We start from the raw sequence: 25,967 nt of genomic DNA on the forward strand, positions 1-25,967 counted from the left end.
ATTTCCTCATCTGTAAAATGAGATGGTAGAACTAGATAATCTCTAGAAGGGATTGGTGTAATATTGGAAGGGATACTGGATTGGTTTCAGCTACAATGGATCCCTTGAATATATACAAAAGTGTAGGTGTGTGTGCACGTGCGCGCATGTGTGGTTTCATTCAGAGTCAAACCGTTAAGAATCATTAAGCCTTTTTCAAACTCTGAAGTTCATCTTTGTCATTTTTTAAGCCTCTTCATCATATCAAAATCATTTTTTCAAATGTGTTCTGAGTAATGAAAATAAGTGCTTTTCAGCACTAATCCTTTAGTGCATGTTTAAACATTTAATCTAGAACTTGATTACAAAAGTAATTTAATGAAGAAAATAATCTGTTATAATTCTTATAGATGTTTATTAGTTTTTAGATTATAAAACAGGGCTTATAATTAAAGCAATTGACTAATGATCTCACAGCCTCAAGGTTGTATGTGCATGCAAACCTAGATTAGAAATACTTTGTCTCTAAAAATAACAAAGTGACCATAACGTTTTTTTTCTTACAAGTTTTAAGTGGTCAGTTATGGGTAACACATACATTCCTAAGGAAATCTGAAATGGTCTTGAAGAATAAGTTTCTTTGAAATGGTAAGTAACACAAAAAGTGTACTTCTTTTTTTGGAAAATGATTCACAAATAACCCCTTTAAACCAAGAATTGGTGATTTATATTCTGGTCAGGATTTTGGAGTCTGGGCAATGCCATTTCTTAGCTGTTTTGACTATAACTTTTACAAATTTATTCTGACTTCTATGATCTTTAATCTCTTTTCTACACCTGAAAAATAATAAAGATTGTAAACTAGATGTCCTCAAAGATTCTTCCCTCCCCAATGATACATGACTATACTTGGGACTCTCTAAATGCCCTGCTGTCAACAGAGCTATCCTGAAACTTACTGAACACAAGGTGGTGCTTTCATATGAGCTTCTTTCTAGTTCTTTTGTTAATTAAGAACAAGTTTTTGTTTTTTGTCCCCAGTTTAGCCAAATGCTCCTGAAATAGAAATGCATTAGTAAATAAGAGAGCTTCATTTTTAATAGGTTTTCTCCTTTCTTTAGGAGTGATAGAAGTTTCATAATGTGTATTTCATTTTCCAAATAATTTCAAAAAGGCAAATTTCACTGGGGCCATGAAAGAATTCTTGGATTTATCCAGACTATGTAGAAACCACCATCACAGCTGGCTAAAAAGCAAAAGCTTGGTTAAATTGACTTGGCGTGGTTCCCAGGGTTTCCCAGGCATTAAGCAATATCTGAAAGTTAAGTCTGTCACCTTCAGAAGCTGCAGTAACTCTTTGATTCACTGTAGTCCAATTTAACACATTGTTATGTAATATTATATATGTGAGTAATATGAGAAAGCTGATTTTTCCTCAACGGCAGCACATTCATAACTTAGGATACAACATCTCTGGGATGCTGTCAATTTTAAAGTCTCTCCTTCCTAGTTGGTTGGTTACATAACCATGGGGGTACTGTTCTTTATCTGTTAAAAATTCTTTCAGGTGTCATTACTGTTGTGTATAGATGTGGTCACTTTTGTTTAGATATCTTAACACTGAGAAGTTGGATGAGAACGTTTTTAAGGAACTATTTTCTCCTAAGGCAAGCAGAGCATATTTTATAAGGACCACCACTTACACTACCTTAGTCATAGCCGTCTATACTCCACAGGAATGTTGCTGTTGAATGCCCACCATGTGAAAGGCAGTGTCAGCATGCAGGGGGCAGTGTAGAGGTAAAGGGATTATACCTGTCCACACTTGTAGTCACAGCACTTTAGAATCATAGAATTCTACCAAAGACAGCCTCTTATAATAGAAAGTATCTAACAATGTCATCTCATCTAAATCTATCACCACCTAATGTTAACAGGTGGGAAAGGGAGATTATGGGAGGTAGCAGATTTTCTTAAAGTCATAATTGCTTTAGGTGATTGTAAATTCCAGACTTTTCTGATTCCTGGACCAATATTCTTGTTAACACCTCATGATTTATGTATAGAACCTGTGGAGAATGAAGCTACCTAAAAGTGCCCTTTGTGCACAGTCTCTGATAAAATATTTCTGTTATGATTTGCCTAAATTGTCTCTTACACTTGAAATTACTTTTAAAAAAATCCACGAAAAATCAAAGTTAAAAGTAGCAGACCATTAATGTTATAAAACAAGAGCTTTCCTAGTTTTCTTCTTACTAATAAAAGTCTTGATTGGTGTTTGTTAAGTTGCGTGAGCTACGGATTAAAATAATTATTTAACTATTTTGCTAATATTCAAACAGATGGAAAATACTTGAAATATCTCAATTTTGTACTTAAAATAAATGCTTATAAAGTGATATATTTTAGGTTATTATGGACAATTTGTTGAATACTAGTTGAGTTAGTGTTTGGCTTGTCCTATTCTTTTAAAACAAGTCTATTGTAGCTCTCTCAACTCTCCTAACAGCTGGCTCCCATTCAACGTCAAAAATACAAATTTTAATACCTATTTCTAATGCCATAATAACTTTAGAGAGATGGGGCATCCCTTTTTAATTACTAAAAAGCATCTGTTTTGGTGTCAAACTACAGAAGGTACAGTTTTGAGGACAGATTAGAAATTGAATACACCAAGGTAGCTGCTTGGGAAAATGAACAGTATATAATCTAATCTCTTTAATTTTATGTACATGAATATAATGTATGTCAACTTTGTACATGAGATACGTATAGTATTTTAACATTTTACGCAACAAACAAGAATTTACAATAGCAATATAACTGACTAGAGGGCTATCCACTTAATAATACTTAGATTAGATCTGTACTTTTAATAGGAAAAGAATTTAATAGTTTACAATCATAGAAACACTGACATTTAAAACAAGAATTTATAAAATAATTTATATATATATCCTAGCATCTATAGAGAGGAATGCATTTATGGGTGTGTGCAATGAATGGCATATTTTAAATTTTTAGGTAATAAAATAATTTAGAAGCAGTTCATGCAGTGGTCAAAGCAGGGAATGGCAAGTTCCTTCAAGAAGTCCTCTATCTTTGACACCAACCGGCATCAGACACACACTAGGTACCATGGGGCACGCTAGAACAAGTCTCCTTCAAGAGTTACTCATATAAACATCAATATACACACGCTGATATCCTTCCTTCCATAGTACAAGTACAGGTCACAACTTCTCTCAGCTGTGGGAGTAGTCAGTTTATACTTAAAGTGATTTAATATCCCTCCTGGAGTTCTACATAATATATCTCTATAAGAAGGTAACTAACAGAACTTTCTAGTTTTCACAACCTTACTCTGATACTTTACAGAGTGCCCCCCGTGTCCTATGACATAAACATCCAGCAGGTAAGATTTGCCAGGCTGAAGACCTTTAATTGTTTCTGTGGTCACTGCTTTCTGCAGGTTTTGACTGTGGAAATATTTACAGAGGACCTTTTCTGACTTCTTCCTTATATCTGGTCCTAGGCATTGGTTTTGCTCTCTTTTCTTCTGGTCTTCATTGTAGTTATCATCCACTTCTTTTTTGTAGATGCAAAACTTGTTCCTTTCCTGAGTGCCTAGCCAAGCCACGGTGGCGGAGGAACAGGTACGGAGCTTGTCAAAGGCTTTGATTCTTGTGTCTTCAGGAAGAGAGGGAAATGACTGCTTAGTAGGCCTTGTGGTAGCTAGAATTTTCAACATAGATGCTCCTTTCTTGTTTCCTTTCAGTCGAACGAGGTATTTTGCTTTAGGTTTTCCTCTAAGCTGAAACTGCTGAATGCCTTCCACATTCTGAGACAGAAGAAGTTTCCCATCTCTTCTCACTTGGATTTGGACAGCATCCAGACAAGAGTGAATAAAGAAGGTGACTTTTTGGTGAGAAGAGACTGGAGCAAACCGTAGAAACTTTGCTCCCTTCCTTTTAACAAATACATCTGTTACCTTCCCATCTTTTAGCTCAACTGTCTTCTGTTTGGCTTCTTCCTTGGTCCTGGCAAAGGTACCTACATAAGCGGTGCTCATGTTGCTGTTGATGTTGACCACAAATACATCAAAGTAGTACTGCGTGTCAGGTTTCAGATCAGAGACGGTGAAGATGTTCTTGTTTCCTATGCAGATTTTCTGAATGTCAACCTTGGGCCTGGAGTAGATATGACGCCCCAGTTTTGGAGAAGGCTTTGCTTGGAAACTGCGTTCTTTACCTGAATTATCGGAAGGAAACCCAAAGTGGGCAAAGTCAAAGGGGCTGAAGTCCAGACCAGGTTTCGGTGCCATCATAAAAGCATCATCCGCACTCAGTTTTGCTTCCACTGCACAGAGACTTTTGAAATTGTGCTCTTTGTTGATGACCACACAGTACTGAATGGGTTGTTTCAGCAAAGAGGCAGTGGGGCTTGGTTTCCAGGCCAAAGTGACCGTGGTGCGCCCCAGTGAGGTCACATCTACTCTTGGGTCATAGGGTAACTCAGGGTATGGCTGATCAGATTCTGGAGTTGTGGTGGCATATACTTTGAAATGTGTGTCTTTCTCTGTTGAAAGAAGATCCAACTGATATAAACCGGATGGGGAACTAGATGATATAAAATACTCAACATCATTGCCTTTGTAGGAGAATAACTCAGTGCCTTCCTCGTTAATGATCTGCTGCTTCTGCTGCTCAAGAGGTTCCAGATCACCTAGAAAATACATGAGAAGCACAGGCTACTGTCAGGGCATACACTGTGGCTTGCCAACCTTAAGTTATCCTTTTATCTTATTTTTTTCTCCATTATGAAAATAGTACATGTTCATCAGTAAAAATATTTATAAATGTATTCAAGATAATATTTATTTTGACCATTATACATAATGCTCTTATATATGTGTGTGGCTTTTCTGAATTTAAATTATTTCTTCAGAGCAGAATCCAATTAGTAAAAATTTTAGGTCAGAGACTGTAAACTTTTGAGACATTATTAATCCTGACTGTCAATCTGCTTACCAAAAGAATTGTATCAGTTTGCATTTGGATGGCCAGCCATTTTGCTAATTTCACGACTGTTAGAAGGACTTGACAATCTGATTAAAATACACAATATAAAGTACCAGTAAGAATGTTTGGCCGGGTGTCATGGCTCATGCCTGTTATCCTAGCACTTTGGGATGCTGAGGCTGTAAGATTACTTGAAGCCGAACCTGGACAACAAAGAGAGACCCTGTCTCTATAAGAAATAAAGATAAAAAAATTAGCTGGGCATAGTGGCACATGCTTGTAGTCCCAGGCACTTGGGAGGCTGAGGCAGAAGGATTGCTTAAGCCCTGGAGTTCAAGGCTGCAGTGAGCTATGATTGCACCACTATGCTCTAGCCTGGGCAACAAAGCAAGACCCTGTCTAAAATAAAATAAAATAAAATAAAATAAGAATGCTTAAGGTTCAACGTATAGAACGTGCACCCAGGAATAACACAGGAATAGTGTTAAAGCTAAACTAATTTTTTCCATATTTTGTTACTGTAAGTATCAGATATCACACAGATATCAGTGTATAGATAAGTTTCCAGGGCTTGGTGAATGACTGGGTAGCTACAGTGAGAAGAAACCTTTTCCAGCTTATCACTGCAGGTTGAAAGTGAGCTATACAGAATTTCATATTCCTAAACTATGGGATAAACACAATCATCAAACAGATATATAAACATCAAGATTTGGCCAGGTGCAGTGGCTCACACCAGTAATCACAGCACTTCGGGAGGCCGAGGTGGGCGAATTGCTTGAGCTCAGGAGTTTGAGACCGGCCTAGGCAACATAGTGAAACCCTGTCTTTACAAAAATACAGAAAATTAGCTGGGTGCAGTGGCATGCACCTCTGGTCCCAGCCACTTGGGAGGCTGAGGCAGGAGAATTGCTTAAGACCAGGAGGTGGAGGTTGCAGTGAGCCAAGATTACACCACTGCACTCCTAAGCGACAGAGCAAGACCCTGTCCTGAAAAAAAAAAAAAGCCCATCAAGATTTGTTTTCTGTATCTTGGTCTCTTTACTCTCCATAGACACTTCCATAATTTTCCTAATTGCGACGTTTGCTCCTCTTTGTAACTACTATAGCTAGCCTTTGTAGATATATATACATAGTTATATATATATATATATATATATACATATATATATAAAGACTATATATATATAGTCTTTTGTAGGGCACTCGTTGACAAGCCTTCACCTTTAACCTATGATGCTCTTAAAGAGCTTTCAGGGTGCCATACAGACTCTTCTCATTTCTCTTTTATTTTATTTGTTCTCCATCATCTGTCTTCTTTAAATGCTTAGCCCACTCATCCTACTAACTTTGTTTTCATCTTGGCCTTTAACTGCTACTAAATGCCTCTCTGCTTCTCTGTTTCCATCTCTTATTCCCTGGAGATCAGAGGTTCTTAACCTTGGCTGTATATTAGAATCACCTGGGGGGTGTGGCTAAAAATCCCAAAGTTCGGACCTCACCCCATTCCAATCAAATCAGACCTTTGCAAGATCTAGGCATCAGCAGTTTTTAAAGCCTTATACATGATTAGGATGTTTAGACAAGATTGCAAACCACAGCCATAGAGGCTAGTCCAAACCTCTCCCCTTCTCCTCAAGCCGTCAGTCCCCGTACCTGTCTCTCCTAACCTTTTATCAGGATCAGTGTCATCTGATGCCACCCTCCCACTTCCCTTAACTCCTTCTCATATCTCCAGCTTCACTTGTGCACCCATGCTGCCTTTTCTTACTAACACACGAAGGTTGTATGTTTCACAAGCTTTAAAACCATCCATTCAAAGGTCCAGGGGCAGATCTATCCTGCTGCTTACCTGAGCCTTCCCCGCTCGTGTCCTCTGGCAGCTCCTGGAGGCTCAGCTTCCACTCCAAAGGCGCATCACAGGGCGTCACTGTGACTGATAATGGAGTATTGTCTTCTTCAACCACAAAGAAATACCTGTGGGAAAGTGGACCACTTTAGACCGTGGTAATTCCTTCTAACATTTACAATCAAGACTTACCAGAGAAATCATTTGGTTTTAATTTTTTTCATTTTATAAATTTTATAAAATTTTCATAAAATGTCATTGTATTTTCCCTTAACACAGTTTAATAAAATTGGCTATTTGACACAAAACATGACACAGCATTAACTGTGGAAGTCCAACAGCCCCAAGGATCTGCAACCAGATTTATCATCAACAAATGCAGTGTGAAATAAAAGACATTGAACCCAAAGTATTTTGAGTTAAAAATCAACACTGACCTGTTGTCTGGTATTATTTAACACAGGCCCTGTCATTGCAATTAAATCACAACCAAGAAAATTTCCAGGTTTGTTGCCCTATAGGTGCCATGCTTTCCATACATTTGGTGATAAATTTGTACATTAACTTGAGGGCACTCTGACGTAGTTGCAACTATTTCAAAAGAATGTTTATTGCGGCACTATTCACAATAGCAAAGAGTTGGAACCAACCCAAATGTCCAACAACGATAGACTGGATTAAGAAAATGTGGCACATATTCACCATGGAATACTATGCAGCCATAAAAAATGATGAGTTCGTGTCCTTTGTAGGGACATGGATGAAACTGGAAAACATCATTCTCAGTAAACTATCGCAAGGACAAAAAACCAAACACCGCATGTGGGAATTGAACAATGAGAACTCATGGACACAGGAAGGGGAACATCACACTCTGGGGACTGTTGTGGAGTGGGGGGAGGGGGGAGGGACAGCATTAGGAGATATACCTAATGCTAAATGACGAGTTAATGGGTGCAGGAAATCAACATGGCACATGGATACATATGTAACAAATCTGCACATTGTGCACATGTACCCTAAAACCTAAAGTATAATAATAAAAAAAAAAATGTGGCACATATACATCATGGAATACTATGCAGCCATAAAAAAGGATGAGTTCATGTTCTTTGCAGCGACATGGATGAAGCTGGAAACCATCATTCTCAGCAAGCTAACACGGAAACAGAAAACCAAACACCACATGATCTCACTCATAAGTGGGAGCTGAACAATAAGAACACATGGACACAGGGAGGGGAACATCACACATAGGGGCCTGTCAGTGGGTGGGGGGCTAGGGGAGCGATACTGCTAGGAGAAATACCTAATGTAGTTGATGGGTTGATGGGTACAGCAAACCACCATGGCAGGTGTATATTTATGTAACAAACCTGCACATTCTGCACTTGTATCCCAGAACTTAAAATATAATTTAAAAAAAATTCTGGAAAAAAAAAAAAAAAGAGAACATTTTCACAGCAACCTAGTTCTAAAGTGTATGTTTGGCTCTGGCAATATAACGCTGTATTCACATTTTTACATGAGTGACTTTTATTCATAGCTTTACTATTTTGTCTTTTTATTTGTTTGTTTTGAGACAGTCTTGCACTCATACAATTAAGGAACTTTTCCCTAAAGCTAAAATCTAAAGCTCCGATAGGACTCTCAGCTGGAAATCACATAGTACATTTGCTTTTTTAGGAGATTCCTCTTGCTGCAGTTTTAAGGAATGATTTGGAGGTGGTGAAAGTGGATGTATGGGAAACTACTCATTAATTCATCCAACAAACATTCCTTGAGATTTATTTTAATCTTTGAGACTAAAGAAAAAGCATCCCTGAAGAAATGACTTTAAATGTGAGTTGGGGCAAAGGAGTTCTTTTCAGGCAGAGAAAACCACATCCCATAGACGGTAGGGTGGGTAGGGTTCAGAAACTAGAGAAGTCCTTTGCGGTTTGAGCACAGAGAGTTAAATGGGTAGTGACAGGACTAGAGACAGGTGAGGTAGGCAGAGGCCCTGTCACTACAGAGGTTTGTGACTCATACTCACATTTAAAGTCATTTCTTCAGGGATGCTTTTTCCAACTCACTCTGGATCAGGTCCTCTTATGCATTCTCAGAACGTCCTATACTTTTTACTTTTGGGCACTTATTGTTACTTGTGACTATATAATTGTATTACTATTTGATTCATGTCATTTTCCTCACAAGGGCCCTGTTAGGGTTCATTTGTCACGCCTTTGTATTCCTAGCAATTAGCACAGATTTCTGCATGTATGTACTTGATCAACATTTTAAAATAATTGAATTACTAAATGAGTAAATAAAACCTAAGAATCCTAACACCACACCTGTAGTCCCAGCTACTCGGGAGGCTGAGGCAGGAGAATGGCGTGAACCCAGGAGGCAGAGCTTGCAGTCAGCTGAGATTGTGCCACTGCACTCCAGCCTGGGCAATAGAGCGAGACTCCATCTCAGGAAAAAAAATAAAAAGAAAGAAAGAAATATCCTCCTGTACTGAAAAGAAGAAAATAATCATTCCAAAACGTAAGAAATGCAAGCATTGCCTCCTCCACCCAAAAGGAGATGACAATCAGCAAGAATCAAACAGCCTCTATTTCATAATTAGAAGTTGCACTGCCATGTTCCCCCTTACTTACAGATCGGTAATGCCATTCACAGGTTGATTTGTAAATTACCTAAACTAAGTCTAAAGGTTACTCTCTTTTTTGGAGGCATCCTTTGTGAGCTTTTTAATAAAGAAAATACTGCAGGGAGAATACCTTTTAGGTGTATCTCTAAAGAGATAACTGCTAATTTCAGCTCCATCTGGAATTACTGACGAATCATGAAAAAATGCCTTGTCCCGGATCTGCATCTGAAAAAGTTCTTCATCCCGGGTGGGTAACTTCTGGGTCCTTGAGCTGAGTGGAAACAGGAGCCACAGCAGACACCAGTTGAGCAGCACCATCCTGAGGCAACAGAAATGACTACTTTATTAGTTCTGCAGGCAGACACTCAGGCAAGTCACAGACTTTTTAAGGGTTAACACTATTTTAGCTTTGATGGAAATTTAGGGACGCATCATGTATTTTGGATACATACACATGATCTTGAAGGCAACTTTACTATATTTTTTCTTCAAACATTTTCACGATGTTGAGAATAAATTCACTAGAATTTCAGACATTAGAAAGATTTTCAAATGAAAAGACTCTTGCTACATTAACTTCTCTGGGTATTCAGAGAGAAAATCCTCACTTCATTACAGCAGAAGCCTATATGGACATTGTAGATAACACTATATCAATGTCTCAAAGCTTGCATGAAAATAATCTCTTAAGGTCAGTTCTTTGAACTATTATAAAAGTTATACCAATGGTTGGTTGGTATCATTGCTCAGCAGTCAACTTGCTAATTGCTGATACGGTTGAACTATTACATTCAACATAAATCACAGAGACTCATTGAGAACCAGAAAATTATCACTGCTCAATTATTTTTATTCTTCCCTAAAATCTGACTAGGGATTATACATATATAACTCTCTATATAGTATTACGCTTTTTCCAAGATTAAATTTTCATAAGTCAGGGATTTTTATAAATCATAAAGTTCATCTCCTTCACAGATTAAGCAATTTGTCCAGAATCACAAGATGAGTTATTTGTTGATGTCTAGTTGTTACTGGGTACCAGAGTCTTCAACACAACGTTGACATATACATCTTTATCATTTTAGAAAATGGGCTTGAACCTCCACTCACACATCAAGCCAGAAAGGTGTATATTTAGAACATTTGTCTTAACCTCCAGCAGAGTACTTTCACTGAGTTACATTTTGGCATTTGTCACTGACTTCCATCAAAGATCCTCTAAGGAATGATGGATCATTCTCTACTGCACATTGCTATAGGGGTGTTGTCAAAGACACTGTCTTCCACATGTCTTGGTGTTCCCAACAGGAAGCCCCAGGTAGGCAAGTTCCTTGACATGACAGGTCTCATGAAAAAACTTTGCTTCCTCTGACCATTTGGTACATTTTTTTTTCTCACAGAAAGAAATATGTAAAGAATTGTTTTCCTTTACCTCTCTGACTTAACATACATCAAGGAATTAAAGCATTAGAGAAATATAGTGTTTTTACATTGAGGTACTTTAAATAGCAAATATTTGTGACAATTCAAGATGAAGTGAATGCCAGTTTTATTTTTAAATAGACATTACTATAATCAACCTCTACTTAAAACATCACTTGATTTTAATTTTATCTTCCTTTGAATGCTATCAAAAATAGATTCAGATCACAAAAATACATCGTTTGAAAGAAATAAGCATTCTCTTTTTTACAATGTGGACATGAGAGTTGGATTTTTCACAACGAGCTTGTGCAAAAAGCATTTTACTTTTTTCCAAATATTCTTTTCTGCTCTGGCGATTTTCCATACAAAATATCTGCAGTGATTTGGAGCTATTATGTGCAAAGCACTGTTCTAAGTTCACGAGTTGCATTACTACTTTTAGTCCTCACAATAAGCCTGTGAAGTAGCTGCTATCCTACGCAAAAATAAAACTCCATTATGTAAGCAGAGAAAGGATACAAATACAGGTGGATCTGACTGTAGAGCCCAATGTTCATCCTCTGTAATATCTCTCCAGAAAGCCATAATAATTTATTATGAGGCTTTTCTTTCCCACTCTTATTTCTTAATTGTATTGCAAGTGTAAGAAAATTCAACTGAGAGCTAAGAAACTTGATGTTTAGTTTCAGTTCCTAACTAGATGTGTGATCTTAGGCAATTCACCTAGCCACCCCGGACCTCAGTTTTCTGAAGAGTTTGGATGGGTGATCTCTAATGAGCAATGCTTCTGTGACTGAAATAAACTTTTCTTCCTAACAAGCTGGCAGTTTAAGAATAAGACCAGGCCTTCTTAAGTTGCATGAAGTAATCTCTCCCTCAGATATCCAGATGATTGTCAAGGAGAAACCCAAAAGAACTTGGGGATGTCAGTGGGAACTCATGAGAGTTGCTAACAGTAGACAAGGGCTATGTTTGCAAAAGATGGCTGGATGGATCAAAATCAAGACTAGGTTGATCTAATCTAACCAAGCAACGACATGCTGGACTGACCTGAATGGGACCTCCCTCACTGCTCTCTGTCCCTCGCCTCTGCTCCTCTTTTGTTTAGAGCTAGCAGAAACTGAAAATCCAAATGGCATTTGCTATGCTGCCTCTGTTTAGAAATACCATAGACATGCCACATACAATTCTACAAGTTTATTTCTCTTTGTAGTACCATCCCCAAAACTTGCCTTGTGAGAACAGATGAGGCCAACTGAAGAAAATCTCTTTAGAAATAGCTAGAATTTCGCTTTCTGTACTTGTTAGAAACTTATAGCAAACATGCTATCAGAGCACTTGAAAGCGAGATACACAGGCATATTTGCCTCCGAGCCACTGAAGGCTTACCTCCTTAGGCCCCATATTTGTCCACAAAGCTGCCAACCGCAGTGCCACAGTATGACTTAGCAGGACAAGCTGCCTAAGGACCCAGGGTATCTGGGATATTTAGGTCAGCCAGAGTTGGAAAAATAGTGTCAATTGATAGGAACCTTCCCTGCATCCTCAATTGCCCCAGGAAAGAACTCTCTTTTTATTAAATCAGATACTTATAAAAAATGAATTATGGCTGGGCACAGTGGCTCACACTTGTAATCCCAGCACTTTGGGAGGCCAAGGCGAGTGGATCACGAGGTCAGGAGTTTGAGACCAGCCTGGCCAACACGGCAAAACCCCGTCTCTACTAAAAATACAAAAATTAGCTACGTGTGGTGGTGGGTGCCTGTAATCCCAGCTACTTGGGAGGCTGATGCAGGAGAATCGCTTGAACCCAGGCAGCAGAGGTCGTAGTGAGCCAAGATCACGCCACTGGACTCCAGCATGGGCGACAGAGCCTCCGTCTCAAAAAAAGAAAAAAAAATTCTAAGATAAAAACAATATAATAAATTTTGTTGTATACATGCCACATGCCAGGCATTCTTCTAAGTTCTGTAAATATATTATTTCATCTAATGCTAGCAACAACATTATAATGTAGGCATTATTCTTTTTTCTCACTTTAAAAATGATCAAAGTGAGACTTAGATAAGTAAGGTCATACAGTAAATACTATCTGACGTAAAAAATATGAACTATTTACTATAGGTGGCTTAAAATATGGTAAATCTGATTATTATATATTCTCCAGTTCAGCTACTTAACAAATTAATATTAGTAAACAAATTCAAGTTATAGGATTATGCAGAGTAGGTGTTGGGAGGCAATTCTCCATGGGTCTCTGTGTTTGCTTTTGCAAGTACTTGGGAGCAGATGTACTGACTGCTTTTGTTCCACATTATCTTTTCAAGGATATTTGTATAGTGAGCAGCCTTGGCAGATAAAGCCTCTGGAGCAAAGAGCAGGCATGGCTACCACCCATTATAAAAGATTTCAGGTCCCTAAATTCAGGGATCCTCTCCTGTAATAAAATCCAGACACGGCCTAGTGCCCTCTGGCCCTCTTTGCATCATCTTGTGGGAAGTGGGGGTCAGCCAGCCAGTGGAACAAAATAATGATACTCTGCCTGAGTAATACATTGCTCTGAGTAATAAAGTCCTTTATCTCTGGCCCAGGAGTATCTTGCCTTCTTCTAGATCCATGAAACTATGACAGACTAATTTATTAGCTTGCAAGTGGGCTAAAATCTCAAGTCTTTCACAGTTTTTGACAATAAGCTTCTATTTATTAAACTATTTTACTGGTTTACCTACTTTATTGGCTCAGGTAGATATTTTTATTTAGACGATCACCAATAGATAACGGACTGAAACTTTATCTTTTGCTTTATCAAAAACATCATATTTCCCAAACTAAAATTCCATCAGGCCACATTTTTTGTTTCTGAAACAGTTTTAACCATCTTAATTGCTATGCCAATTATGGGCAAAGCACACTTTTCAAAAAAGTTTCAAAATTAGTATGCACCCCAAACACAGGAATTTATATTCTGTCAGATTCTGTTTCTATAAATATTATCTAATAACATGCAACTACTGTTGGTGAAAAACTTAAATATTAGGGAGCATTGATGGCTTGTTCAATTTGGTCAGGTTATGGGCACAAGTTAAAATGTATTTACAAGAAGCACAGAATATAGCTAATCAAAAAATGACTGTGTAGATACATGGTATATATTTTTACAACTTATATTTACTGATAAAAAATTGAAGGTTTACATAGATATTATTTAAACGGTGGTTTTAAGATTTTACACATTTTCCCCTAACAATAAAATGTTCTGTCTCAGATATATAGTTTAAGAATTAGTCATTGAGAATAAACAAATGAAAATTCATTCTTGTTAAGCATAAGCCTTAAATTGCTTTATAAGAACAGACTTTTTTTCTAAGATTACAAAAGTGCCCTCTAATGGCATAACTTTTCCTCTCATTTCTTTTTGTTACTTCTAGGTAGGCAGAGCTTATCTAGATTTAAACTTTACATTAAATAACATCAGTCAGAGTTTCACTTTAAGCACTATTTCTTTTTTCATGGCCATCTGGTGGATGATGTAGGAAATGTGTTTGCACAGCAACAAATCTTGCTATCTTTCTACAATTGAGGCTTTAGTTCAAACATAAGTTGAAAGTTGCTAGGATAATTCCAAATATTTTTATTTTGCTAGGAAGATCAACTTGGTTGCACGGTATCCACAACCCAGAAGAACTTGGTGGTGTTACTCTGTTACTGAAAAAATTGACTTTGTTTCCATTGAAAAGTTCTAATGAATAAAAGATACAGATGAAATCTATAATTCTGCTATTTTTGTGTTGTCAAAGGCCTTCTTCATATTTGGCACAAGTCCTCAGATCCTGCTAAAACTGAGGTGAGAAAATAAAAATGACCTAATAATTTGATACAACTCAATCTTTAGAAAATAGATTATTGGTGATATGAGATTTTTCTTTGGAATGCCAATATCCTACAGGGGAAATAAAATTGTCCAAAGGTTAACCATATAGTCTATACTTACAAAGGTAGAGATGGGTTTGGATAATCCAAAGTAAATAACTAGTTTATATGGTATATGAATATACACACACATATTTTTAGATCAAAATGTGGAACATTATGAGTTCAATCAGCTGATATTGGAGTTAAGGCAAATGAGTAGTAGTCCCCAAAGAGGAAACTTTTAAATATAAAAATGGAACATCTGCTGCCCACTTTCTGGTGAGCAGGTAAATACTATACAACCCAAGAGATATGGAGAAGGGATTCTTTCTAATGTTCTAGGACTATGGTGATGGGAACTTGCTTCTCCCCTTCATCTCCTCCAGTTTTAAAGAAAATGTCGTGAATAGATTTAAAGCGTTTTTATTGTTCTGCAAGGAGTAGGGAGTGGAGCAAATGATGGATAATTGAACATGTACAAACAATTCTAAGCCTTTCTTTAGCATTAATTTAAACTTCATATTCTATGGAACTTTTAGATAAAATAAACTGTCCAACTGATCTGGCATATCCTTTTCCCACAAACCTGTGGAAATGCTTGTGAATTATAAAATGGTCAATGGCAAGCATTGTAAAAATTTAAAGGGAGTTTGAGTAATTCATTGTATCAAGTAAATACCCAGAATTACCTCTATCATCACAAAAAAGCACAATATACCCTAAAAAAATTCAACTTGCCCCAGAATGTCTATAGCAGTTCCACTCTGTCATTTTGCAAAATTTATCTGCAATTACATAAGATCAACTAGTCAATTTACCCATCGGCTTAAACTACTGGTTCAGTTAGTTAACATTTATTATTTGAAATTGTATGAACAGTGATAAGAAAAAAATCTGGCTAATTTTTTTTCTTAAAAATCTACTAAATGGTTTTACCACATAAAACAATTAAGACTCTTAAGAGTAGACTCTTATTTCAACCACTAGAAAGCTTGTCTTTAATATTTATAGACTGCTATGTGGCTATATTATCTGAGCAATTCAAACAATTGCAAATCTGGTAGATAGAAAGTTCTTTTGGGCTTTCATGTAGAGGTCCAAGGCTTTCAAAATAGAAGACGTGATACAAATTAAGGCACTGTGACCTTTCTCATCACTGTAGCTTCCTCAGAACAGCAGCCAACAGCTTTACCTACCTGTGATAATATGATAAAAACAAATTCCTCCATCCCTCTATCACCAAGAAGTTCTTTGCAGAAATGTATAAAGGTAGTTGTCAAAAATGTCAAGCCCTTACACACTTTACATATTATAAAATTTAAGATCAGATTCATCAGTATAAATATAACATAAAGTATAAAATTTGAAAAAATATATAGTATCACTGAGATTCGCTTAAAAATTATCTAATGTGCCTCATCATGTGCAGGCCACGAGGTTGAAATACATTTACAATAACAAAAAAGGATGGGCATTCTTATTTACTTGAAGCAAATGTGTCGAGAATAAATGGAATCTAATGTTTAATTAAAGAGAGTGGAAAGTGCATGATTATAATTTAGCAAGAATAATTTCAAGGAATGGTCCGCCACAGAGATTTCTGTTATTTTCTTTTCCTTTCTAAGTGCAAATATTTAGTCTTTTAAATTTATATTTTTAAACTCAAGGGCATTTGTTTTTGTTCGAATCATCCATGTCACATTTGATAATAAATCTGAAGCATTTGGTCTAGGTGTAAGAAAAAAATATACAGCTTTGGTTAGAGGAAGAGCCGTGTGTCTGCCATGACTTGCTGGGCAGTAAGCAAAGGGGACTGCACACTTTAATACTCAATGTCCACCATGTGCCAGTGTGGATGTACAGATTCCTTCGAGACAAAAATGCAGCAATCAAAAGTTGAATTCCCAAAAGGTGTTTTATTTTGTTTTCTTTTGCAAACAATGAAAATGTCTGAAGTTAGTTGCTCTTAAAAATCCAAATCTGTTAAAAATTTGAAGGAAATACAGCATATTATAGGCTGACATTTCCATACTTGAAAAGGGAGAAATAAAGCAGATGGAAGTAAAGGATTCCTGGTCTGCCCTGACGAGTGGTCTCTCGTACATGCTAGGTGAGCTCTCACTCTGCAATAACATGCCAACTTCTACCCAGCCCAACGAAGTACAGCCGACATTATGTACAGAACTTGTGCACTAAAGCTCTCTAAATGCAGGCTGTCAGTACACAGTGGCATGATTATTAAGGGTTTTAGAGTTCATTATGTCAGTAATCTACAGATTAGGGACCTGCACATGCATTTCAACTGCAATGATTCCAGCCTCCCTTAGCACTTCTCTAAATGACTGCCAACTTTCCTTCTGGAAGGAAATTAAATTAATATAAAAAAGCAATGTGAAATTAAAACATGTCAAGGATTCGAATAAAGTTTCCATTCTGTCATGCACTCCCTCTGAGTCTCATGATGCAGAGTTCCTAACAGGGATAACGTTAGGGCATTCTAATTTAAAAGATGGCCAAGCCTGCACAATCAGAATTACTTCAAAGAGGATCAGATTTTAAAGTAAGTAATCTTGTATTCCCATCAATATTAATGCCAATGAGAAGAATAATGAATAATAGAATTGGCCGAAATAAATGTCTCATAGATAGGAGTAGTCTGTAATTCAGGAAGCCAGACTCATTTTAATAAAGAAAGGAGCAGAACTCTTAAAATGTGTCAGATGGTGGTTAGAAGATATGACAAAGTTCAAAAGCAGTGTATGGGAGAATGCAAAGAAAAGCTGGAACAAAATACTAAATACCTTCTTCCTATCAAAATGTCCTCTATATGTGAAATTGAGATAGCTGGGATAACTTCCACTGTCTTAGGTGATGCTAATGATTCTTAGAATAATGAAAGCCCCAAAGGAAGGAATAATATGCTTGGTTGCTTTTCTTGCTTTTGTTTGGCAACTAAGCCTTATTTCCTGTTGATCTGCAACAAAATGAAAATGACTTCCTGTGCAACATTCCCCAAAGCAGTTTACAACCTGCGTACCTCATTCTCTACTGAAATTTAGCTAAGATGGAGCATGGCAGCACGCCAGTAGCATTCAGCAACAGCACACATCAGCCTGGAAGGTGAGGCATGAATTGTTGTTGTCAATAAAAAAATATTGAGTCACTGCAGTGTGCAGCACCATAAAAATTTGATTTTTTATAGCCGTTTATCCAAGAAGTTAACTCTTCAGTAAGTCACTCCATGGATTTCTTAGGATACCAAAACCTAAATATGGCCAAAAGAGCAAAAATGAAGACAATAAGAGTTTGTCAAGTATCAATGTCATACTCCAAACTCAACTGGGTACTGTGAGGTCTGAAAAAATATATATCTTAGGAACTTAGAATCTATTTATGCGGCAAAATGTACCTGTCCAGCCAACAGAGTCCAATGTCAGCATTTTCACTCATTCATTATTTTTTTAACTCAATATCTATATAATACGTTTTTGCTACATGCCAGGTACTCTTCTAGGAACAGTGGTGACCTCAGGAAGTGAGTCTTCTAGTGGGAGTGACAGGCAACACATAAACAGATACACAAGAAAACACTATTGCTGCTAGCTATGCTAAAAATTAAAATAGGCTTCTGTGAAAGACAGTGTGGTGATGGGCATTTTAGATTGAGTATTTAGAGAAGTTTTCCTCGAGGAGATGACATTTATGCTGTCATCTGAATGACAAGAGGAAGCCAATGAAGCAAATCAATGTCAGGAGAAAAAGCATTCTGGGCAGAGAAATAGCTGTTGCAAAGGTACTGAGGTTGCACTAAGCTTGAGGTATTGACAAAAGGAAAGGACAACAGTGTGGAACAGAGTGGGTGAGGGAAGAATGGAAGACCAAGTGCCGATCACATAGAGATTTACATCAATATTAAGGGGTTTGGATGCTGTTCTAAGTTTGTTGGAAAGGCCTCCATCGCCAGCTTTTTTGAAACAGGGTCTTGCTCTGTTGCCAAGGCTGGAGTGCAGTGGTACAATCATGGCTCACTGCAACCTCTACCTCCTGAGCTCAAGAGATCCTTCCGCCTCAGCCTTCTGAGTAGCTGGGACTAAAGGTGTGTGCCACCTTACCCAGCCAGTTTTTTTTTTTTTTTTTTTTGTATAGAAGGGATCTTGCCATGTTGACCAGGTCGGTCTCAAACCCCTGGGCTCAGGTGATCCTTCCGTCTCGGCCTCCCAAACTGCTAGGATTACAGGCACGAGTGGAAAGCTCTTTAAGCATGGAAAGGCCATGAAGTGATCCAAGCTTTTTAAGGAATAACCCTGTCTATTGTATAGAAAATGGATTTCAGAGAAGTGGTAGTTCTAAAAGCAGAAAACAACTTCATCTTTGTGAAACAAAAAGATCAGATGAAGGCTACTGCAGTTGTCCATGATAGAGATGGTGGTTTTTTCAACTTTGTAGAGGAGATGAGGAATAATGGAAAAATTGGGGATATGCTTTGCAGTTGGATTGCCAGAATGTGCAGGTAAGTTGGAGGAAGGAAATGAGGACAAAAGAGGAATAAAAAATAACACATCGATTTCAGGAATGTGCATATGATAAAATGACAAACAGAAAGTACTGCAGAGGTGGAAGAAATGAGAGAAATAAGTTAGTCAAGCAGAATTTTCAGGTGGCATCAAATAGCCTGAATAGCTGTCTATCTTAGATGCAGTTTTAAAAACTGGTTATTATATTTAAGAAGGTATTAGAAGAGAGGAGAAAAAGAGGAAGGCATTCTCTTTAAATGATGAGAAACATAAATAAGGAAAGGCTACAGTGGAAATTAGGAGGAAGTGTGGCTAAAAAAATAAAAAGACTGATTTCAATTATCATGGTGGGAAACGGGATCTGCCAGATACATGGATGGTTGAAGAGACATATTAGAGAAAGGCAATACACACACATGCACACACCCGCCTCCCAGAAGTTACTTCTTTGAACTTAAATTTTAAGTGAAGGGATGCATATTATTTGAGGCCAACCCATCTGTTAAAAGTACCCAGAGGAGAAAGAAGTCCAAAGGCATATTTTCGTCCTGGAAAGTGGTTGTTACGGTAAATGAGAAGGAAACAGAATTAAGAAAGACAGATACAGAAGGTACGAAGAAAATCTGACAAGAAAATGTTACTATTTGGTATATGTGACCAGACTTCTTCATAAACTGTATCCAGACAGATAGGCTAAATAAAACCTGTGAACCTTCCTACAAACTCACACCTGCCAAATACCATATAACTTACTTTACTGGGCACTCACTTGGAAAGAAGCACCATCCCTGGAGGAATTCTAAAGGCAATGGAATAATCCGGAATGTAGCGAGCTACACAGGCACCAGCAGGGAAGTGGCAGATGGTGAGCTCACTGAAGAAAAGACCAGGAGGGAATTGACTGCAGTCACTGAGACAGTTGAGAAAACCAGGCTAGAGAGAGTAAGGAAGTGACTGGCCGCATCTTTAGGATGGACACCAAGCTTTGACGTATAATACTCTACAGGGCAGGTCAGCAATCTTTTCATACATTTTGCAATACACACGTTAAATGCTCACTAAATACTGATGGATCAAATCGAACCATCACTATCTCTTCTGAATTGAGATAACTACTGGTTTTGTTTGCTGGTAACAGCAAGGATAAAACTGAAAGACTGAAACAGAATACTACAGCAAGAAAAAAAGATTCTAAAAAGCTATCAATCATTTCATTCAGGCACGACCTTGAATTTTTGTATATTTTCCATCCGTCTCAGGCCACATGTACTATTTTCTTAAAGGATCTTAAACATTCAAAAGGTTTTTCTAGTTCTACTCACCATATTAACAAGACAAGGTACTTAACATGATTCAAGTTCAAAGATGTTTCTGTTCTTATAACAAACCTGGTTTTGAAAACTGCCTGGGTGATTCAACTGGCGATGTCTGTTAAACACATGGGTTGCATCCTCCCTAAAGTTTCCATCAAAGAAATCTTTTATAACCCAGCTTCCAGTGATGTAGTAAGCGACACCCACCAATAAGGCACTGACAACAGAAAAGAGCAAGTGTGGTGGGATTATGGAGTGGGTACTTCCACAAATATGTGTAGGGCAGTTACTGTGTACTAGGCACTGCCTGATGTGCTGCGAATGAGGCAGCGAACAAGATGTGTGAAGATCTTGAGCTCGTAGAGTTTATACTCAGTGGATAAGAGGGATGAAAAACAAGTAAAGGACAAAGTATAATTAATATAATGATCCCAGAGGGCACTGTGAAGAAAATGATACAGGCTAAGGGACTAGAGAGGACCTGTAGAGAGGTGAAGGCTGGGGAAGAAGGGGCCCTTCTAGGCTAAGTAGTCAAGAAACCCTCTCTGAAGAAGGAACATTTCAGCAAGGGCTCACATGAAGAGTAAGCCATACAGAGTCACGGGATTTTGGAACCAGAAGGGACTTTTAACAGATGAGAACACTGAGGAAGAGACAGCAGAAAGACAAACACTGATCTCCCGGGCTTCGCACCTGGGAACCTGCCTCATCTGAGTTAGCTACAACCATCAGCCACTAAGAGGGACACGCTGCCAAGCCACGGGGACTGGAAGACAGGCACTGGCTCACCAAGACCCGGCAGTCAGGTCAGGTGAGGAATAACTCGCCAGTGTTAAACCCAGGGAGGACACCAGATGCTCTGACGTCCATTATCAGATGAGACGGATTAGAGGCTCTCCGGCTCGCCCAGCCAGTCCCCGTTGTCAGCACGGTTTTAGGGAAAGGAGCTTGGAGCTCAGCAACATAAAGGCATATCTGACAAAGCCATTCCACTGAAGGAAGCAGTTTGAAAGGTAGGAAGTGTTCCTACAGAGGGAGGATGCTTCCTGACTTTCCGGAGTGAGATACCCAAAACGGAGCGCTATAAAATCTCCGGGGAAATTCTTACTAGGATTGCGACAGTGTGGTGTTCACTTAGACAGCTTGTTATCTCAGCTCTCCCTGTACACTGTCAATAAGTCAACCAGTGTTTATCAAGTGCCTACTGCAAGTCCCCTGAGAACCTCAGAGGCCAATAAGGTGGAATTACAGTCCTCTGGTGAAACCAAAGACTTGTTTCTTACGTTACTTTCTCGTCTCACTTGAATTATAGTTATTTTTATATTTTTCTTGTCCCTATAAAAAAGCTCTCCATGGGGCTTATATAACACAAGTTTATGAACAAAAATTACTTTTTACTCCCCTTTATATTCCCTCCATAGCTGTTTTTAGTTTTCTTGTGTAAAGTAGGCATTAGATAAATATTTGCTGAATTACACTGTTTTCAAGAAGCTAACAGCAGACAGCAGAGCAATCTGAAATATCTCCCATCAGAAAGATTCCTAAGATTTCTGTATTGTGCAAAGAAGTTAGGGGCGGCTGTTTACCAAACCCTCAGGGCTAATTGTTAGCTTCAACTTCGTTCTCCTTCTGAAGCCCAGGCACCTAACCCTCAAGAGTGTAAAATAACTCAGCGGACGCCTCTGCAAGCCAGACTTGAGAGTCAGGCTTGAATTTGAATCTGGGCTCCACTCCTTCCTCTGCCAGAATGCTTCCATGCCACTGTGACTGTGGGCAGATGATGCAACTGCTCCGAGCCTCGGTTTCCATGTTTGTTGACTGAAGTGAACAGTAGGTCCTGAGGAGGCGGCTGAAGCGTAAACGAAGATGCTGCACGAAAATCAGGACATGCCAGTGCAGCAGCACAATCTTTCCAATTACGAAACTAGGGACTTCCATACTATCTGACCTTTCAATCCCCATGTCCTATTAATCCTCAAATCCTGCCACTCTACTTGCTGCATATTCTCCCAAATTTGTTCTCTTTTCTATCCAAACTGCCAATGCCTCAAATTATCCACTTATTGCGTCTCACCTAACTGCTCTCATACCCATTTCCAACATTTCATTCATTTTCTACAGTACTGACATTGGCATCTTTACAAACAAAAATCTGTTTCACTCTTTGAAAAAATTAAAAGTCAGATGGCTTCCCATTCCCCAGAGGATGAAGTCTATGGCCCATGAGGTCCTTCACTCTCAAGCCCTGCACTCTGCCACACTCATTTCCTACAAGCTCCTCACCCTCTGCTTCATATTCCCAGCAAGTGCCTCTAGTCTGGGCACAGGCCACTCCTTTTGCTAGGATGCCTTTACTGCCTCTCTGGGTGGCAAATGTCTACTCATTCTTTAAAACTCAGTCCTCAACAATGACAGAGAAATTTGGCTGTGCACTTTTCATGCTCATATTTCTATTGAAGACCATCTTAAATTGTTTGTACACATTCTGGAGTTTCCTAAGGGTAGAAAAGGAATCCTACGTATATCAAAAAGTACTATAACTGATAGTACTGACCACAGAGCCCAACATTAAGCAGATACTCATGACATTTTGAGGGTGCATAACGAATAAATGAAAAAGAACATTCAAGCTGACTATTGTTGCTGATGTATAGAATTTGTTTCGAGAGAATATAGGCTAAATCGCAAATAAAATATGAAATGTTTTTGACAATTTTATGGGCGTTAGACTTACATATAATAGGTTATTGTGTGAAACCTAAGTAGTCTGGAAGCATATCTCTAATCTGTTGAAGGGGATATCATGGACATCCACTGGCATGGCTGCCATACAGTGATGGCATGTGCTGGATGGTCCAGGAGACTGGTGTAATTTTTCTGTCTTTAAGAACACAAAAATGTCCTGATAAGAACAAAAATAGCATATTACTCAGGAGGGCCTCTTTCCTCTGAAATCATGTAAATTTTGGTTTGGTTAGGATCTATTCTGATCTGAGCACAGGAATGGCATAGACGGGTGCTTCTCAAATCTTTATGTGCACAGAAATCGCTGTTTTCCCATTAAAATGCAGATTCAGGTTCAACAGTCAGGGGTAAGTCCTGAGAATGGTCCTTTCTAATGGGCTGCCAGGAGATGTTGATGCTGACAGTTCATGGACTGCACTTGAATTGCCAGGTGATGGGTGGGTCTGTCTCTTCCAATCTAGTGATTTTCATGTATTTTTATTTTGAAACTCCCAAACTATGAAGACCTATAATCTGGTAATAGCAGCAGTAGGATTTTCATCTCTAGGATTTTGATTGCTAGAACTTTCTGATCTGTAATTTTCATTGACTACCAAGTTTTAATATTTTAAACCTCTATTTAGGGAGAGTTATGAATGAAAGACATTGCCCATATCCTTTCTTTTTCTAAGAATTATTATTATATCCCTACTATTTCAGTTTTCTCTTTTCTCTACCTTCTTTCTTTAGCTTTTTTATTTTTTTAGTTTTGAGACAGAGTCTTGCTCTGTCACCCAGGCTGGAGTGCAGTGGTGCAATTATGGCTCACTGCAGCCTTGACCTCCCAGGCTCCAGCAATCCTCCCACCTCAGCCACCTAAGTAGCTGTGACTACAGGCACGTGTCAGCATGTCTAGCTAATTTTTTTAGTTTTTGTAGAGATGAGCCTTCGATTGGTTGCCAAGGCTGGTTTTGAACTCCTGGCCTCAAGTGATCCTCCTGCCTTGGCCTTCCAGAGTGTTGGGATTACAGGTGTGAGCCACCGTGCCCAGCCTACCTTTTTCACATTAAAAAAAAAAAAAAAAAGTTTATTCCCCTAAGCAGTTTGTGTTTATCACAAAGCCCACTAATGGACCAGTGGACTATTGAGGAGATAGTGACAAGATTCAAAATTACACCAAAGTTTCTAGTTTGTTCATATGCTTAATAGAGTTTGCAAAAACACTACTAATAAATAAAATGATATCAAGAAGAAACCATTTATTACTACTACAGAATAGTAAATTGCATAGAATAAAAAAAAGTGATGCTTCATTCTGTGGGCCTAATCCCATATTTACCCAAACATCTGATGGTCTGGAAGCTTCAACTCTCCCTCATCTTTACCCCCAAGGTCCCCGCAGTTCTTTTGATGTGTCAGCACTAAAGCCTAAGTGTTTATACTATTAAAGGATGTGTAGTGGCCTCCAGTGCCAAACCACAAGACATAACCAAAATAGTAATTTTAAAAAACTATAATAAAGCTAACATAATCCATAGATAGATGAATGAGTAGATGTACCAGGGACCTTAAAGAGTTAAAAGGGTTAAACTCTTTCCATGCCCTGGAAATATTTCCAGAAAAAAGGGGAGGGCACACCAGTATGCAGTTAACTCGTTTTTGTAAAAAAAAAGTAACTTAAAGGGAAAAGTCTTCAAGTATGTATTTATTCTACTAGTCCTCTTATAAAATCCAAGGCCCCAAAAAACACAAAAACACCTCTGGAAAGATTGGAAACTATTCTCCAAAGACATTGGTTCCTGATAACTTAGTAATCTGAGAGCTTGTTTGGAGGTTATGGCAGGCGAGTGCAGCTACTCATATACCCTTGACCAAAGACCAGTCCTCCTTCATCGGGGATGGTCATCCTCTTTGGCTGAGTGTGCAGCTTTGGGAGGGATGCACATGGAGCAGGGAGGGAGGAAAGGGACACCTGCCTAGCCAGCCAGATCAGCTGAATCAACCCTGGCTATCAAATGGGTGGCAAATGTCGCAGCCAGATCGCCCTCACATCCACAGTCTCGCAATTTGGAGAAAGAATAGTTAACATATCATTTCCTTTTCTTTCTCTCTGCCTCTTCTCTCCTAGCTCATAGCTCAGTGTCTCAGGTGACCTCTTCCCATGTCTGAGTTCCTTGTCAATTCAGGATTGTGTTTTCTTGCAAACACCTGAATTTATTTTTTGGTCTGTTCTTTACTCCCCCACCATCCCCCCACCAACGATTATGTAATTTTTATTATTTATTCGTGTATTTATTCATTTATTCAAGTTTTGAAACAGTTTAAAGGCTTCCAAAGCAAAATAGAAAAAGATCACTCAACTTAGGGTAAGATCTGAGTCAAAGATCTAAGTTGAAGTCCTGATTAAACCATGATCGGCTTTGGTACTTTGAGTGAGCCTCTTAATCCCCTTCAATCTTAATGACCTCATCTACAAAATGGAGACAATTATTCCCAGGATTGTTATGAGATTAAATGAAATAATTGATACGAATGTTCTTTTAAAATTAAAAAGATTCTATTTATCTTCAAATAGTGTAAGCCAGTTTC

At 38.3% G+C, this 25,967-nt stretch overlaps 1 protein-coding gene across 1 annotated transcript in view; it reads right to left on the reverse strand.

The window, feature by feature from the left end:
- Positions 1–422: 422 nt before the first annotated feature.
- NDNF (neuron derived neurotrophic factor) overlaps positions 423–25,967 on the reverse strand; it is a 36,014-nt gene continuing 10,469 nt past the window's right edge. The window contains exons 2-4 of the mRNA XM_032146559.2: positions 9,618–9,806; positions 6,853–6,977; positions 423–4,704 (exon numbers count right to left, since the gene is read on the reverse strand). Of these exons, the coding sequence (XP_032002450.1) occupies positions 3,311–4,704; positions 6,853–6,977; positions 9,618–9,805 (1,707 nt within the window). The 5' untranslated portion in view covers position 9,806 and the 3' untranslated portion in view covers positions 423–3,310. The remainder of the gene's footprint in view (positions 4,705–6,852; positions 6,978–9,617; positions 9,807–25,967) is intronic.

The sequence above is a fragment of the Hylobates moloch genome, unplaced genomic scaffold (assembly GCF_009828535.3).
Source record: "Hylobates moloch isolate HMO894 unplaced genomic scaffold, HMol_V3 SCAFFOLD_3, whole genome shotgun sequence".
Taxonomy (NCBI): Eukaryota; Metazoa; Chordata; class Mammalia; order Primates; family Hylobatidae; genus Hylobates; species Hylobates moloch.